General features: G+C 46.2%; 1 protein-coding gene across 2 annotated transcripts in view; it reads left to right on the plus strand.

The window, feature by feature from the left end:
- Positions 1 to 19,578, plus strand: part of BSN (bassoon presynaptic cytomatrix protein) — a 230,275-nt gene that overhangs the window by 53,247 nt on the left and 157,450 nt on the right. For both annotated transcript variants that reach the window (XR_013262273.1, XM_077451559.1), the window contains exon 3: positions 12,693 to 13,829. Coding sequence is in view for 1 of the 2 variants with exons in the window: in XM_077451559.1 (XP_077307685.1) it covers positions 12,693 to 13,829 (1,137 nt within the window). In the remaining variant the exon portion in view is untranslated. The remainder of the gene's footprint in view (positions 1 to 12,692; positions 13,830 to 19,578) is intronic.

Below are 19,578 nucleotides of genomic sequence, written 5' to 3' on the forward strand. Positions count from 1 at the left end.
GATCCTGAGATCAACCAATGTGGAGATGCATGGAGTGATGACTGGCATACCGTTTGAAAATCTTCAGATATATTTATATGAGTGGAGTGGGTAACCCTGGCATAAACCAAAGGTGTCTTTTTTATTTTGTTTCTTGTCAGTGTTGATTTTAGAAGGTGGTGTCTCACAAATTGGTGAAAGTTTTCCAATCACGGATGTGGATTTGTTGACTTCGGATAACCAGTTCTTGAAGAGGAATACTGGGGCTGCCCTTTTGTTAAACACGTGATTTTCATATATTCACCAATATTTTATATTAAGGAAAAAATAATTCTCTCAGTATTATTGTAGTTCACTGAATATGCACTTGATTGATTTTATTAATTATTGATGGATTATTGATGAATATTATTCACTGTTTTAGATATGTGGTAATATATATATATATATATATATATATATATATATATATATATATCTCATTTAGGGTCATCACAGTTATCATTTTTACTGTAATATTGTTCACCTCACATTATTGGTGTGGAATCTATGACCGCAGCAGATCCGCTACTTAAAGACACATTTACACATTTTTATAGATTTATATTTTTGCGACGGTGACACACATTTCACATTTCATGTTTATAAACATTGCTCTGCTTCCGTAAGCATTGGGGTCTGCCTATAGACATTGGGTCTTACCATAAACATTGAGGTCTGTTCATTGACATTGGGGTTCATCCATAGATGTCGGGGTCTGTCTATAGATGTTGAGTCTGTTTATAATCCTTGCACTGCTTCCATAAACATTGGGATCTGTCCATTGACATTGGGGTTTGTCCATCAACATTGGGGGGCTATCCATAGATGTTGGAGTGAGTCTGTTTTTAATCATTGTGCTGCTTCTGTAACCATTGGGGTCTGCCTATAGACATTAGGTCTGTCCATAAACATTGGGATCTGTCCATTGACATTGAGATCTGTCCATTGACATTGGGATCTGTCCATTGACTTTGGGATCTATCCATAGACATTGAGATCTGTCCATTGACATTGGGATCTGTCCATTGACATTGGAATCTGTCCATAAACATTGGGATCTGTCCATTGACATTGGGATCTATGCATAAACATTGGGATCTGTCCATAAACATAGGGATCTGTCCATTGACATTGAGATCAATCCATAGACATTGGGATCTGTCCATAAACATTGGGATCTATCCATAGACATTGAGATCTGTCCATTGACATTGGGATCTATCCATAGACATTGGGATCTGTCCATTGACATTGGGATCTATCCATAAACATTGGGACGTGTCCATAAACATTGGGATCTGTCCATTGACATTGGGATCTATCCATAAACATTGGGATCTGTCCATAAACATTGGGATCTGTCCATTGACATTGGGATATATCCATAAACATTGTGATCTATCTATAAACATTGGGATCTGTCCATTGACATTGAGATCTATCCGTAAACATTGGGATCTATCCGTAAACATTGGGATCTGTCCATTCACATTGGGATCTATCCGTAAACATTGGGATCTGTCCATTGACATTGGAATCTATCTGTAAACATTGGGATCTGTCCATTGACATTGGAATCTATCCGTAAACATTGGGATCTGTCCATTGACATTGGGATCTATCCGTAAACATTGGGATCTGTCCATTGACATTGGGATCTATCCGTAAACATTGGGATCTGTCCATTGACTTTGGGATCTATCCGTAAACATTGGGATCTGTCCATTGACATTGGGATCTATCCGTAAACATTGGGATCTGTCCATTGACATTGGGATCAATCCGTAAACATTGGGATCTGTCCATTGACATTGGGATCTATCCGTAAACATTGGGATCTGTCCATTGACATTGGGATCTATCCGTAAACATTGGGATCTGTCCATTGACATTGGGATCTATCCGTAAACATTGGGATCTGTCCATTGACATTGGGGTCTATTCGTTGACACTGAGATTCATCCACCTAAAGGAAACACACTTCCAACGCGATGCATCCCAATTGCGTTATTAGTGCGTTTCAATACGTTTCTGTTAGCTGCAGTTAAGTCGGCTGATCTGCAGATATTCCCCAATCCTTGAGGCTGGGTCCACACTGCTGTGCGGGGCGTCTCACAGCATGGGTCTGGTGCGTACCTGTTCTCCGTTTCAGGGACGAATCGGGCCCGAATTTTTGGCTATAATCGGACCTGAAATGGACCAGACGATACACACAGGACTCTTCTGCAAACCTGTGGGAACCAACATGTCTCCTGACATGCAAATTGCAATGCAGGCAAACCCACATCGAATTGGCACTAGTGCGAACCCAGCCTCAAACTCATAACTACAAAACCTCCTGCTCAGACAGCGGACATCTATTGTGTGTACTGACACAGAATTCTATGTTCAGAAGCCTGACAGATGTAGGAAACAGCAAGCAGCATCCGCAGCAGCGTGTATGGGAGCGAGATCTCTGAGGACAGGGGCAGTTAATCAGGGCCGTCTTTAATATTGATTGGACCCTGGGCAAAAAATTTCTTGCCCTCCATGCAATTTTGCTCTCCACCTGCTCTGAGACATACAATAAATAGCAGCTAGACTTAAAATCAGTTTACTGTATCAGATCAGGCAGCAATTGCGATTGGTTGCCAGTGGTTACAGCATATCATTACTGCTTACTGACTGGTTGCTAGAGGTTACAGCACACATTACAGCTCACTGATTAGTTGCTAGAGGTTACAGAAAATGATTTCTGCTTGTTAATTGGTTGCTAGAGATTACTGTACAGTAATACTGCTCACTGATTGGTTTCTAGAGGTTGCAGCACATCATCTCCTCACAGCAGGGGAGCATGATATACATGTGAATGCCGCCTTTATTTACATATCAATGCTGCCAGCCGCATCTATTTACTTAGTACTGCTGCCAATATTTACATATGAATGCCGGTTATTTACATGTAAACACAGGGTCTGCAGGTGAGTCATCTGTACACAACAATAAGGCAGAGCTGGGCAGCATTAGTACCATCACTTCACACTGAGATATCAGGACACAGTACAGGACTAAAACTTCAAAGGACAAGGGAATTTACACTGGGATAGTTGGCAAGTATGAGGCAGCTGCTTTGGGCCCCACAACAATGACAGGGCCCAGGGCAGCTGCCCCTTTTGCCCTGCCTTAAAGACGGCCCTGCAGTTAATGACTTATGAGGAAATGCATGGTGTAAACTCCCTCTGATATATAGTCTTATTATGTGTTTTGTGAGTGACGGGTGTACTTCGGTGTGCCGTGCGCAGTGAGGATATGGGGCCAGGCCATGGGACACACTGGAGAGTGCAAAATCTGGCACAGCTATTGCATGGTAGCCAATCAGCTTCTAACTTCAGCTTGTTCAATTACGCATTGACAACAAAACCTGGAAGCTGATTGGCTACCGTGCAGGGCTGCTCCAGTTTTAGTAAGTGAACCCCACTGAGCTGTCATATGATGTTTGTGTGGGTGACGACATTGCAGGATCTGGTGGTACACGGATTATTACATGATGGTAAATGAGCCTTCCCAGGTCTAGCGGGAATGGAATTTCTGTAAATGGAAATGTGTAATCTGAGCCGCCATCTTGCAGTCTTTCTGCAGTACTTATTGATGTGACATTGCGGATTTCTGTGGTTATCCATGTTCATGATGACATGGTAACCTTCTACTGTAATTGGGGCTGTCATTGGACAGTCATTGTGACTGCACAGTATTAGCCGGGGGGGGGGGGGGGGGGTATTGGTTATAGTGATCTGTTACAAACTTGCATCTAGCGAAAATCACATAAAAGATTACAGGGGGTCAACCAGCCGCATTACACCGAAATAATGAAATCTGGAGACTTTCACAGCCTTTACTACTGTTCTTAGTGCCCCAGATGGCACTGATTGCCTCCTGAATAACAGACGGGCAATCATTTTAACTGTGAGATTTCCCTACAGTAGTTGTGTCTCTGCCCCTCCCACAATGGCGAGATTTCATGCAGTAGTTGTGTCTCTGCCCCTCCCACAATGGTGAGATTTCCTGCAGTAGTTTGTGTCTCTGCCCCTCCCACAATGGCAAGATTTCCCTGCAGTAGTTTGTGTCTCTGCCCCTCCCACAATGGTGAGATTTTCCTGCAGTAGTTGTATCTCTGCCCCTCCCACAATGGTGAGATTTCCCTGCAGTAATTTGTGTCTCTGCCCCTCCCACAATGGTGAGATTTCCCTGCAGTAATTTGTGTCTCTGCCCCTCCCACAATGGTGAGATTTCCAGCAGTAGTTTGTGTCTCTGCCCCTCCCACAATGGTGAGATTTTCCTGCGAGAGTTTGTGTCTCTGCCCCTCCCACAATGGTGAGATTTCCCCACAGTAATTTGTGTCTCTGCCCCTCCCACAATGGTGAGATTTCCCTGCAGTAGTTTGTGTCTCTGCCCCTCCCACAATGGTGAGATTTCCTGCAGTAATTTGTGTCTCTGCCCCTCCCACAATGCTGAGATTTCCTGCAGTAGTTTGTGTCTCTGCCCCTCCCACAATGCTATGTTTGGTGCTCCTCGCAGCGACTGTCCAGTTCTCAGCACTACGCTGTAATCTGGGATAATATGATGTCATAGCTGTGACCAGAGCGGCCAAATTCTACCTATGACTTCATAGATCGGTTCTATTTGTCCTGTTTATCATACCGCGGTGTGTGAGAAATGCTGATTATCCCGTAAACTGTATTATATGTCAATATTTGTGGCGGCGCGGGGTGTCCCGGGAATTCCAGTAATCACGAGCCTTCTTCTTTCCACACAGCCTCTTTAATTAACTTAATTCAGACATGATTGTGTCACAGAGAGTCTCCCGGGGGGCAAATATTTCATTTATCAACAGAATGTGGCTGAGTGTTCAGAGGAGAGCGGAGAGGAATATCATACCGGAGAGGCGTCAGTGCGTCTCCCCGCACCGCGCCGGAACCTGAACCCCTTTTCCACCTTCTTTTCCTTCACCCCCCTTATTCTGCCCCTCTCCCTCCCTTCATCTCCTCCCCCCCTCTCTCCTTCCCTTCTTCACCCCCCTTATTCTGCCCCTCTCCCTCCCTTCATCTCCTCTCCCCTCTCTCCTTCCCTTCTTCACCCCCCCCCCCATTTTCCTTCCTTTTGCCCCCCTCTACCCCCCCATACTTCTCTCTCTCCATCCATAGTGCTCAATATTTTGGGAGGGGACGCCTATGATTAAGGTATATTGCCGAAACGCGTAAGCCACAGTACTTTTACACTCTGCTCGATGTAATAAAGTGATTTTTTCGGAAGCACGAGTTGTTGGCTCTTCACATTATACCTCCATGTTCCATTAGTGTTGAGAAGACACTCAGAGCAGCAACGCCGCCAGTCCACCTTCGTGGACTATCTGTCTGGGCGTTGTGCTTTTCTTTTCATAAAGTTGGATAATGCCCATGCTATAGGTGTAGGCCATTTACGTACAGTAGCTCCCGAAGCCTGGCCAAAAAAAAAAAAAAAACTCCCAGAGGTGACATCCCTCCTTCTTGCCTTGTTGCTAGGATGTTGCTAAGACACTCCCAGTTGCTACTGCTCACCTCCACCATCACAGGAGGAAGTTCTCAAACCTCCACACATGTGCGGTCCACTATCTTCTCCAGCGTTGTTTAACTTTGCCCAAAGCTGCTCAGTTTCTGTTTTTCTACAGGTACCCCTTACCCGTATAGGAGTTATTTTGATAAAGGTGAACTCACCCTTTAAGCTAGACTTATACAGGTCAAAATAATGCAGATTCCTGCTTCATCGGGTAATGCCCATGCTATAGGTGTAGGCGATTTACGTACCTCCCAAAGCTTGGCCAAAAAAAAAAACTCCCAGTGGTAGCATCCTCCCTTCCTGCCTTGTTGCTAGGATGTTGCTAAGACACTCCCAGATGTTACTGCTCATCCTTACTATCACAGGAGGGAACTCTCAAACCCATGTGTGATCCACTATCTCCCGCATCGCAGCATTAGTGAGCTCAGAGCTACTGTGACAGGGGAGGGAGAGTGCATGCGAGGGGGTTTTAATCAGCCGGGAGTGTCTTAGCAACGTCCTAGCAACAAGGCAGTATGTAATGCCATCTCTGGGAGTTTTTTAAAAAGGCTTCGGGGGGTACATAAATGGCCAATACCTATAGCAAGGACATTATTTAAAGTGGCTGTAAACCCTTACGTATACCCAGTTAAGCGATTGGCCACAGGTGATACACAGAGATTAAACAAATCCTCCTACATAGGTTATACCTGTTTATCTGCAGTCTTCTCTTCTCTACATCCATTCAAGGTCCAGAATTTATAAAGCTTCTCTGAGCTGTCAGAAAGCATGAGACAGAGAGGTTAAATGACACTCTGCAGAACTCAGTGAGGAGAGCTTTGAGAGTTTGTTGGATGGGAAGGAACTCACCCCCTTCACACAGCTCACAGGAACAGAGCTGAGGCTGTCAATCACAGGCTGTGTGCTGGAGCTCCCTCCCCTGTCACCTCTTATTTCTTGGTGTCAGGAAAACCTGTCAGAAGTAACTCATGCTGAGGAAGGAGGCAGCAGACAGAAATGACACATTTCTCTGGATAGAGACAAGTACACACTATAGAGGGATATGCTTTGTTCATACAGTGCAGTATTCACAGCGCTTCACTTTTTCCTCATTTTTTTTTATGTTGCAGCCTTATTCCAAAATGGATTAAATTCATTATTTTCCTCAAAATTTTACAAACAATACCCCATAATAAAAATGTGAAAGAAGTTTGAAATCTTTGCAAATTTAATAAAAAAGGAAAAAAAAATCCAATGTACATAATTATCACAGGCTCCTCCCATGTACATAAGTGTCACAGGCTCCTCCCATGCACATAAGTATCACAGGCTCCTACCATGTACATAAGTATCACAGGCTCTTCCCATGTACATAAGTATCACAGGCTCCTCCCATGTACACAAGTATCACAGGCTCCTCCCATGTACACAAGTATCACAGGCTCCTCCCATGTACATAAGTATCACAGGCTCCTCCCATGAACATAAGTATCACAGGCTCCTCCCATGTACATAAGTATCACAGTCTCCTCCCATGTACATAAGTGTCACAGGCTCCTCCCATGTACACAAGTGTCACAAGCTCCTCCCATGAACATAAGTATCACAGGCTCCTCCCATGTACATAAGTATCACAGGCTCCTCCCATGTACATAAGTATCACAGGCTCCTCCCATGTACATAAGTGTCACAGGCTCCTCCCATGTACATAAGTATCACAGGCTCTTCCCATGTACATAAGTATCACAGGCTCCTCCCATGTACACAAGTATCACAGGCTCCTCCCATGTACACAAGTATCACAGGCTCCTCCCATGTACATAAGTATCACAGGCTCCTCCCATGAACATAAGTATCACAGGCTCCTCCCATGTACATAAGTATCACAGTCTCCTCCCATGTACATAAGTGTCACAGGCTCCTCCCATGTACACAAGTGTCACAAGCTCCTCCCATGAACATAAGTATCACAGGCTCCTCCCATGTACATAAGTATCACAGGCTCCTCCCATGTACATAAGTATCACAGGCTCCTCCCATGTACATAAGTGTCACAGGCTCCTCCCATGTACATAAGTGTCACAGGCTCCTCCCATGTACATAAGTATCACAGGCTCCTCCCATGTACATAAGTATCACAGTCTCCTCCCATGTACATAAGTATCACAGGCTCCTCCCATGTACATAAGTATCACAGGCTCCTCCCATGTACATAAGTGTCACAGGCTCCTCCCATGTACATAAGTATCACAGGCTCCTCCCATGTACATAAGTATCACAGGCTCCTCCCATGTACATAAGTATCACAGGCTCCTCCCATGTACATAAGTATCACAGGCTCCTCCCATGTACATAAGTATCACAGGCTCCTCCAATTGTACGTAAGTGTTCACAGACTTTGCTCAATACTTTGGTGAAGCTCCTTTGGCACCAATTACATCCTTGAGTCTTGTTGGGTATGATGCTACAAGCTTGGCACACCTATTTGTGGGCAGTTTCTCCCATTCCTTTTTGCAGGACCTCTCAAGCTCCATCATTTTCGATGGGGAGGGTCGGTGCACAGTCATTTTCAGATCTCTCCAGAGATGTTCAATCGGGTTTCAAGTCCGGGCTCTGGCCGGGCCACTCAAGCACATTCACAGAGTTGTTCCGTAGCCACTCCTTTGTTATCTTGACTGTGTGCTTAAGGTCATTGTCCTGTTGGAAGATGAACCTCCACCCCAGTCTGAGGTCCAGAGCGCTCTGGAGCAGGTTTTCACCAAGCATGTCTCTGTACATTGCTGCATCCATCTTTCCCTCAATCCTGACTAGTCTCCCAGTTCCTGCCACTGAAAAACATCCCACAACATGATGCTTCCACCACCATGCTTCACTGTAGGGATGGTATTGGCCAGGTGATGAGCAGTACCTGGTTTCCTCCAGACATGACGTTTGCCATTCAGGTCAAAGAGTACAATCTTTGTTTTATCAGGCCAGAGAATTTGGTTTCTCATGGTCAGAGTCCTTCAGGTATGTTTTTGGCAAACTCCAGGTTGGCTGTCATGTGCTTTTTACTGAGGAGCGGCTTCCATCTGGCCACTCTACCATACAGGACTGATTGGTGGAGGGCTGCAGAGATGGTTGTTCTTCTGGAAGGTTCTCCTCTCTCCACAGAGAAACGCTGGAGGCTCTGTCAGAGTGACCATCGGGCTCTTGGTCATCTCCATGACTAAGGCCCTTCTCTTCTGATCACTCAGTTTGGGCAGGTGGCGCACTCGAGGAAGAGTCTTGGTTGTTCCAAACTTCTTCCATTTACAGATGATGGAGGCCACTGAGCTCATTGGGACTTTCAATGCTGTGGACATTTTTCTGTACCCTTCCCCAGATCTGTGCCCCCGTACAATCCTATCTCGGAGGTCTACAGACAATTCCTTGGACTTCATGGCTTGGTTTGTGCTCTGACACAGGGGTGGACTGACAACTCATGGGGCCCCTGGGCAATAGGAGATTATGGGGCCCCCAGGAAATCAGAGATTATGGGACCACACAGTATACACAGACACAGTATACACATACATGTACACACAGTATACACAGACATATTTCTATCGGCTGAGAAGGTACTGGAGAGGTGGGGCAGCTATAATCTCTGGATTTTTAGACCAAAAGGATGTCGGTAAGGGGCATTTCAGAGACAGATGTAAAAAAAAACACAGATTTTTACATACTGCCCCTGGTTTTACTGAGGCTGGCAACCCTGATGGGGCCCCCTAGTGGCCCAGGGGCTCTCGGGCAGTGCCCGATTGGCTGAATGGTGAGTCCGCCCCTGCTCTGTCATCCACTTACCTGTGGCACCTTCTATAGACAGGTGAGTGCCTTTCCAAATCATGTCCAATCAACTGAATTCACCACAGGTGACCTCCAATCAAGATGTAGAAAATTTTCAAGGATGGTCAGTGGAAACAGGAGGCCCCGCGCTTTACAAGTTTCTCATTCATTCACAGGAGGTTTTATTAATTTTTAATACATTTTTTAATAAGATTTTAAACAAACTTCTTTCACTTTGTCTTCATGGGGTATTGTTTGTATAATTTTGAGTAAAATAATGAATTTAATCAGTTTTGGAAAAAGGCTGTAACAAAATGTGGAAAAAGTGAAGCGCAATGAATACTTTCCAGGTGCACTGAATTTCATGTCCTACGGTTTAAATTACAACCACTTTAAGTTTGCTACAGTTTGTGTTTATCTAAAGGTCAACCAACCCCCTAAACTATCCTTTTTTACAGCTCAAATTTATGCCGATTCTTGCTTAATCGGCATCACGTGGCTCGAATAAAAGTGAATTTAAAAATCAACTGAGCAGGGTGGAAATTGTTGGCCGAACAGTGACTGCATCCAGTCTTGGAAATCTGACTACAATAGCCTGCGGAGGATATTCTTTATCTACGCAAGGCTCAACCCAAGAATATCTAAGCATGTATGGCCAGTCTTAGCCCTTGTACACACGGTCGGAGAATCCGTCGGAATGTGTCCTATCGGACCGTGTTGTCAGATAATCCGACTGTGTGTGGTATGCATCGGACTGATTCCGTCGGAATATCCGTCGGACCCAATTTTCCAACATGTTGGAAATATTTCCCGACCAACTGGTTCGATCGGACATACGCCGATCATGTGTAGAGAATTTTGATCGGACCAAGTGCCACGCATGCTCAGATCAAATTCCTACATCAAAGCTATTGGCTACTAGCCTGAACGTAGTCCCGTTGTAACGAAATTACGTCATCACGTTCTGAATGATCGGATTTTTCGACAACTTAGTCCGACCGTGTGTATGCAACAGTTTCGGACAAGATCCGACGGACAAAATCCGACGGACAGAATCCGACGGATTTGGTTGTCGAAATCTCCGACCGTGTGTACAGGGACTTAGACAGTTCAGAGCCACCACAGAGGTCCAGGAGGCCTCCTACCAGTATTCTAAGATTTTTATTCTTTATTTTTGGCCATTTATCGCCTCGTATCTAGAAAGACCTGGGTAGAGTAGGAAAAATGTCACATGATCAGCAGACCAGATCTATCTTGGGACTGATCACTTTGGTTTGGTATTACTATGAGTACAGTTGAGTGCAGATTTGAGTTCTTTATGGAAAAATACATTCTAATTATGCTTTACACATTTTAGTTAGTTTACAAAGGTTGGGAAAGCAGTACAGATTGGCCTTTCTCAAACTTTTTTCCTTAGAACATGGGTCTCCAAACGTTCTACGCAAAGGGCCACTTACCTGTCCTTCAGGCCTTAGGGGGGCCAGACTGTGGCCATTAGGAGTAGAAAATACCCCATCATTGGTTTTAGTGGGCGGAATAGAACCTCATTGTTGGTATGAGTGGCAGGGATAGTGCCTCATTGTTGGTATGAGTGGCAGGGATAGTACCTCATTGTCGGTATGAGTGGGAGGAATAGTGCCTCATTGGTGGTATGAGTGGGAGGAATAGTGCCTCATTGGTGGTATGAGTGGGAGGAATAGTGCCTCATTGGTGGTATGAGTGGGAGGAATAGTGCCTCATTGTCGGTATGAGAGAAAGGAATAATGCCCCATCGATGGTGTCAGTTGGAGGAAAAGTGTCCCAAGGGCCAGATAAAGGCAAGCCAAGGGCCACATCTGCCCCCCAGGCCATAGTTTGGAGACCACTGCCTAATGCCGCGTACACACGACCGGACTCTTTGACAGCAAAGGTCCGACGGAACGAGTCCGTCGGACAATTCGATCGTGTGTGGGCTCCATTGGACCTTTGCTTGCCAAAAATCCATCGGACTTTAGAAATAGAACATGTTTTAAATTTTTCCACCGGAACTCCGCCGGACCGAGAAATCCGTTCGTGTGTATGCTAGTCCGACGGACAAAAACCGACGCTAGGGCAGCTATTGGCTACTGGCTATGAACTTCCTTATTCTATTCCGGTCGTACGTCATCACGTTCAAATCCGTCGGACTTTGGTGTGCTTGTGTGTGGCCAAGTCCGTTCATTCGGAAAGTCCGTCAGAACTCTGTCGAAAGTCCTTTCGGAAAGACCGTCGGACCTAGTCCCTCGAAAAGTCCGGTGGTGTGTACACGGCATTAGAGGAAACCTTGAAATCCTTTTCAGGTGTTGGGGAACCCCTGCAAAAATAAATTCATTGGGGGTCAGCGGGAAAAATATCACTTACACTGATAGTCAGTGGGAGGAAAGCCCCTTTTACAGTGGTGGTCAGAATGAAACCCTTAAAGAGGAAGTAAACCCTGATGGGTTTACTTCCTCTTTCATTCCCTGCAAAGGCAGAGCATAATGGACTACTATGCAACGCATCGCATCGCATAGTAGCCCATTATGTGTCACATACCTGACACAGGAGCCAGCGAAGTCACCGCTGTCCCCTGTAGTCCGGCGCATCCATCTTCTCTGTGGGGTCTCGCAGCTCCGCCGCTGTTATTCGGTGAAGCCGCGATGACGTCTCTTCCGCACATGCGCACGGGAGCCGACACACATCTTCATCATTGACGATGCCGCGCTCAGTGCACCTGTCTTTGGGCAAGTATCTCCTAAACCGTGTAGGTTTAGGAGATATTTCTTGGACCTACAGGTAAGCCTTAATCTAGGCTTACCTGTAGGTCAAAATGGTTTGTAAGGGTTTACAACCACTTTAAAGATTGCTAAAAAGATCACTGGTGGCATGCCTCTGACTGCGCCAAGAGGCACTGGCTCCGGGAACCATGTAGACACTATAAACAATGGAGATCAATCAGCCACAGCTTAAGAAACTAGCAAACTAGAGGAACCCTGGTTGAGAATAGCTGGTATAGATTGTTCTGTCAGAATATCATTGTTGTCTTTGGACCTATCATGTTTTCTGTAACCGAGAAGGACCTGATGTCCCCCTGGTAAAGGACAGGTCAACAAAAGCTTCCACTAGAACAGCAAAGACGTAAGGAAGGCCCTCAGTCTCCACCGGTACATTCAGGGACCCCATTTCAGCCTTCAGTCTCTGCTAGTTGCTGCTCTCTTTTTTCGCCCACAGTCATCCTCTCTGACAGGCTCAGTAGAAAGCATATAATGGATCCTCAGACTTGAAGGGTGGCTAACTCTTATGTGTTCTCTCCACAGGTGAAAGAATGGCTGTGCCTGAACTGCCAGATGCAGAGGGCTCTGGGCATGGATATGAAAACTGCAACAAGATCAAAGAGTCAGCAGCAACTGCACTCTCCCCTGTCTCCTTCTCAGTCTCCAGCCAAACAAACAAAACCTCCAACCATGTCCCAGTCGCTTCATCAGCTACCGCTGTCCCATTCCCCACCGCAACCCCAATCACAGCCTCCTTCCCAGCCTCAATTGCAGCACCATATGCAACCCCAAAAGCTTCAGCAGCCGCAAACCCCACCGCAGCAACGCACTCAGCTGCACTCGCAGCAACAGGGGCCTCCGCCAGCTCAGTCCCACGATCCCATTCTCAGCAATCTTCAGCAAAAGTCCCCCTATTCACAACAAGTACAGCAAAAGCCACAAGCGCAGAGTATCCCACTCTCCCAAACCCAACAACAAATGCACCACAAGCCCCAAACTGCACACAAGTCCCAGATGAGAAGTGTGTCAGAAACTTCTCTGGGGACCATGCCGACGGAAAGCCATCACAGTTCAGCTATGTCAAGTCAGCAAGGAAAACCTCAACCTACCCACCCAAGAGAACAAACCAACCAAGGACATCCAAAACCGACTGTCCCCCAGGACGTTCAGAGGAGTTCTCAACAACCTCAGATGAAACCATCGCCGGCAGAGCAGAGAAAAACTCCAGGAAGTTCTCCAGCAAAAACCCCTGCTCCTCCCTCCCATGGGCCCCAGGATCAAAGCCAGGAGGGGCTCACTGGTAAACTGTTTGGCTTTGGAGCCTCCCTCCTGAACCAGGCAAGCACACTCATCTCTGTTCCTGAAACCGCCCCGCAGAGCCAGGCGTCCCCAAGCAAAGTGTCTCCAAAAATTGTCTTCAGTGATGCCAGCAAGGACATTGGCACGAAAGGCCAGGGACCAGCTTCTGCCATACCTAGCAGAACAGAGAGCTCCCCTCTTCACAAGTCGGGGAAGATTGACCATGTCAAGCCAAAGGAAGTGCCGAAAGTCATGTGCCCATTGTGTAAAACAGAACTTAATGTGGGATCCGCTGAGCCCGCCAATTACAACAGCTGCACGTCATGTAAAAAACAAGTGTGCAATATGTGTGGCTTCAACCCAACTCCTCACCTGCTGGAGGTAGGATCCCACTTATTTCTTCCAGTCAGTGCTTATGTTATGCCATGTTTGAGTCATCGGAGGAATTCAGGGGGCGTTGACCTCCTTCTTTAAATGCAAGATGCCTGGCTGCTATGTTTATTTTCTGGCTCCAATTTTTCTAATCACTGACCTGGAACAAGTATGAAGGTTAGGAAAGTTGGAGAAAAGTCAGAAATTCTAATCTACAGATTTGTTCCAGGTTAGTGAATCAAATTTAACTCAGTGGGTCATCTATAACCAGCATTGATACCCTCCATGTGTCTTAGGAGGATTGGGTCATGACAACCAGGCAACTAACATTTTCAGAGGTCAGAAATGATGCTCTCCATATTTCTTTAGGGGATAGAGGGTCATCATCACAACTAGGCAGCTATTATTTTCAGAGGTCAGCAATGGCATCCTCCATGTTTCTTCAGTGGATAGAGGGTCATCATGACAACTAGGCAACTAACATTTTCAGAGGTCAGCAATGACGTCCTCCATGTTTCTTTAGAGGGTTGAGGGTCATCATGAAAACTAGGCAACTAATATTTTCAGAGGTCAGCACAATCTGCACCAGGGACAGGACCTACAATTAATGAGAATTGTCCCTTGAGCTGATGGCTGTTGTGTTTGCTGAAATCTGTGTATTCTGTGATTAGCTACTTGAAGACCAGACCTTTTCTGGCACTTTTTGTCTACAAGTTTAAATCAGTATTTTTTGCTAGAAAATTAACGTATAACCCCCACATATATATATATATTTTTAGCAGAGACCCTAGGGAATAAAATGGCGATAATTGCAATTTTTTATGTCACACAGGATTTGCACAGTGGTTTTTCAAACGCAGTTACTGTATATACTCGAGTATAAACCGACTTTTTCAGCTCATTTTTTATGCTGAAAAAGTCCTCCTCGGCTTATACTCGGGTGTCTCCCGCTGTGCCATGCAACTGCAGTCTTAGCCCTTGTACACACGGTCGGAGATTCCAACAACCAAATCCGTCGGATTTTGTCCGTCGGATCTTGTCCGTCGGATCTTGTCCGAAACTGTTGCATACACACGGTCGGACAAAGTTGTCGAAAAATCCGATCTTTCAGAACGTGATGACGTAATTTCGTTACGACGGGACTACGTTCACGCTAGTAGCCAATAGCTTTGATGTAGGAATTTGATCTGAGCATGCGTGGCACTTTGTCCGATCGGAATTCTCTACACATGATCGGAGTATGTCCTATCGGACCAGATTGTCGGAAAATATTTCCAGCAAGTTTGAAAATTTGGTCCGGCGGATATTCCGATGGAAACAGTCCGATGCATACCACACACAGTCGGATTATCCGACAACACGGTCCGATAGGACACATTCCAATGGATTCTCCGACCGCGTGTACAAGGGCTTAGTTTGGCGGCCGTCCACTGTAACAAAGCCCCGCCTCCTCCTCCTCCATGATAGACAGAACACTGACACAATGCCGGGAAACTGAATCAGTGTTCCGTCTATCACGGACGCGGAGGAGGCTTTGTTACAGTGGATGGCCGCCAAACTAAGACTACAGTTGCATGACACAGCGGGAGACACCCGCTGTTTGTAATCAAAGGTACAGTTGAGCACAGGGAGGCTGCAAATTGGCACAGTGAAGCTGCAGATGGGCACAGTGAGGCTACAGATGGGCACAGTGAGGCTGCAAATGGGCACAGTGATGCTGCAGATGGGCACTGATGATACAGGTGGGCACAGTGAGGCTGCAGATGGGCACAGTGAGGCTACAGATGAGCACAGTGAGGCTGCAAATGGGCACAGTGAGGCTGCAGGTGGGCACTGATGATACAGGTAGGCACAGTGAGGCTGCAGATGGGCACAGTGAGGCTGAAAATTGGCATAGTAAGGCTGCAAATGGGCACAATGAGGCTGCAGATGGACACTGATGATACAGATGGGCACAGTGAGGCTACAGATGGGCACAGTGAGGCTGCAGATGGGCACTGAGGATACAGGTGGGCACAGTGAGGCTGCAGATGGGCACAGTGAGGCTGCAGATGGGCACAGTGAGGCTGCAAATGGGCACAGTGAGGCTGCAGGTGGGCACTGATGATACAGGTAGGCACAGTGAGGCTGAAAATTGGCATAGTAAGGCTGCAGATGGGCACTGATGATACAGATGGGCACAGTGAGGCTACAGATGGGCACAGTGAGGCTACAAATGGACACAGTGAGGCTGCAAATGGGCACAGTGAAGCTGTAGATGGGCATTGTTTACCAGTAGCTGCTGCATTTCCCACCCTATACTTATACTTGAGTCAATATGTTTTCCCAGTTTTTTGTGGTAAAATTAGGTTGACTTATACTCCAGTATATACGATATTTCGGGAAACAATACATTTTAATAAATAAAAAAACATACAAAACACCATATATATATACCCCAATTTTCTTGTATACAGTGAAAGATGATTTAAAATTGTGCTTGTGGAATGGTGACAAACTACGGTACTTAAAAAATCTCCATAGGCATCGATTTAAATGCTTTTACAGTTTACTTGTTTAGAGTTACAGAGGTGGTCTAGCTCTAGAATTTTTGCTCTTGCGCTAATGTTCGTGGCGATAACTTACACATGTGGTGCGAACACCGTTTACATATGTGTGCGCGACTTACGTATGCGTTCTCTTTAGCGCAAAATAACAGAGGGCTCGGGGTGCTTTAAAAAAAATATATATCTTATTTATTTTTTACTTTTACACTGTCCCATTTTTTTTTTCTTTGTGATCACTTTTATTCCAATTACAAGTAATGTAAACATCCCTTGTAATAGAAATAAGGATGAAAGGTCCTCTTTATGGAGAGATCTGGGGGTCAAAAAGACCCCCAAATCTCTTCTTTACCTTTTTGAAAGCAAAAGATTTAAAAAAAATTTTTTTTTTTAAATCTTTTGCTTTAAAAAAAATAGTTTACTTCCAGTCTGGAGCGAAAGTGACGTCATAATGTCGCTCTGGTCCTCCAGGGCCATAAAGGCAATCAGAGAATATCTAGTCTTTTATCCCCTCTGTGACCAGCCAGCCATTGGATCGGAAATGATAAGCCCGAGAGACACCGGTGAGTGGTGGGAGGAGGGGATGTCGCCGCTCTCCCTCTCCTGTGTCCCTCCATCATTGTAACCAGCCAGCCATTGGATCGGAAATGATAAGCCCGAGAGACACCGGTGAGTGGCGGGAGGAGGGGGATGTCGCCGCTCTCCCTCTCCTGTGTCCCTCCATCATTGGGGATATGGGAGAGTAAACAGGTTGATGCCTCACTGAGGTATTATATTCCTTTATTTTTGGCCTGCTTCTGGATCCTCAGTATTGGGTACAATATTTCTGTTTTTTTTGGCTGTATGGCTGCCTGTCTAGTAGGGTGGTGCACACTCAGGGTGGTTGGTCGCTGTGCATGGCGGTAGGGAAGGATCTGTACTGATAATCTATGAATTGTGCTTCCATTCAGAGAGTCACTGTGCTATAATTACTCTGCTCTTCTATTCATGCCATTGTCTCTGGCTGCCATGTGTAGGTGCTGCCGCCCAGCTCTTTGAAGTGGACAGGATGCATCCCGCTGGGCTGTCTTATGATGGAAGGGTAACTTCATTCACCTTCCCGAATTGCAGGGGTGGCAACGGCTAGGAAATCAGTTTTAATTCAAAGCACTCAGCAGAGATAATAAAACAAATTTGATTGCAGAAATTTGTATACGTCTTCCTCCTCCGCACACAATCAGCAGATTGTCACCATCCGGCGCACAAATGAAGACTCAACAATCACACAGATTCTGCAGGAAAGGCTTCTGCCAAATCTCAAACAAACATTCAACAAAATCTCTGAAAATACGAAGTCAGCCGCTATTATTAGGGTGCATCTGTACAGAACAATGGGGTGTCCTGGACCGCCTGAAAGTTGCAGCAATCAGAGTGAGAGGATACAAGGACTGTTAAAGATAATGATGGCTGTGGTCAGTTTAATGGGAACACAATAGGAGGTCACAAGGACTGGCCTTGATAATGATGGCTGTGGTCAGTCTACAGAACACAATAGGAGGTCACAAGGACTGGCCTTGATAATGATGGCTGTGGTCAGTCTACAGGGAACACAATAGGAGGTCACAAGGACTGGCCTTGATAATGATGGCTGTGGTCAGTCTACGGGGAACACAATAGGGGGTCAGAGGGACTGGCCTTGGTAATGATGGCTATAGTCATTCTACAGGGAACACAGTGGTGGGTCACAGGGACTGGCCTTGATAATAATGACTGTGGTCAGTGTAAAGGAACACAATAGGGGGTCACAAGGACTGGCCTTGATAATGATGGCTGTGGCCAGTCTACAGGGAACACAATAGGAGGTCACAAGGACTGGTCTGGATAATAGTGGCTGTGGCCAGTCTACAGGGAACACAATAGGAGGTCACAAGACTGGTCTGGATAATAGTGGCTGTGGCCAGTCTACAGGGAACACAATAGGAGGTCACAGGGACTTGCCTTGATAATGATGGCTGTAGTCAGTCTACGGGGAACACAATAGGGGGTCAGAGGGACTAGCCTTGGTAATGATGGCTATAGTCATTCTACAGGGAACACAGTGGTGGGTCACAGGGACTGGCCTTGATAATAATGGCTGTGGTCAGTGTAAAGGAACACAATAGGGGGTCACTAGGACTGGCCTTGATAATGATGGCTGTGGTCAGTCTACAAGGAACACAATAGGGGCTCACAAGGACTGGCCTTGATAATGATGGCTGTACTCAGTCAACAGGGAAGACAGTGGGAGGACACAGGGACTGTTATAGATAATGATGGCTTTGGTCAACCAGCAGGGACCACAGTGGGAGGTTACAGGGTCCAGAATTAATTATTAAGGCTGTTGTCAGTCAGCAAGGACCACAGTGGGAGGTGACAGGGAATAGCAAAGCTAATAATGGCGATGGTTAGTAAGCAGGGACCACAATGGGAGGGTTCAAGGACCGACATAGATAGCTCAGGGCTGCTGGTGAGGGGATGGTAGGTGTACGCAGGGTTGGTGGTGAAGGGATGGTAGTTCTATGTAAGGTTGGGTATGAGGGGATGACAGGTATATACAGGATTTACGGTGGGGGAAATGGTAGGTGTGTTCAGGGTTGGTGGTGAGGGAATGGTAGGTGTATGCAGGGTTGGTGGTGAAAGAATGGTAGGTGTGTGCAGGGTTGATGGTGAAGGGATGGTAGATGTGTTCAGGGTTGGTGGTAAAGGAATGATAGGTGTGCTCAGGGTTGGTGGCGAGGGAATGGTAGGTGTGTGCGGGGTTGATGGTGAAGGGATGGTAGGTGTGTTCAGAGTTGATGGTGAAGGGATGGTAGGTGTGTTCAGCTTTGGTGATAAAGGAATGGTAGGTGTGCTCAGGGTTGGTGTGAAGGAATGGTAGGCATGTGCAGGGTTGGTGGTGAGGGAATGGTAGTTGTGCTCAGGGTTGGTGGTGAAGGAATGGTAGGTGTGTGCAGGGTTGATGGTGAGGGGATGGTAGGTGTACACAGGGATGGTGGTGAAGGGATGTGTAGGGTTGGCGATGAGGGGATAGACAGAAGGACATACCAGAATATACAAACATAAAGAGGGCAGGTTGCAGTATTTCACCTATGGGTGGAATGGCAGCAGCAGAGAGACATACCTGTGGATGGAAAAAGAAGGATTCAGATGAGTGCAAAGTCGAATGTCAGGTATGTACAGGATTGGTGGTGAGGGGG

Source organism: Lithobates pipiens, unplaced genomic scaffold, assembly GCF_037356315.1.
Source record: "Lithobates pipiens isolate NorthernLeopardFrog02 unplaced genomic scaffold, aLitPip1_a1.2 Scaffold_23, whole genome shotgun sequence".
Classification (NCBI taxonomy): domain Eukaryota; kingdom Metazoa; phylum Chordata; class Amphibia; order Anura; family Ranidae; genus Lithobates; species Lithobates pipiens.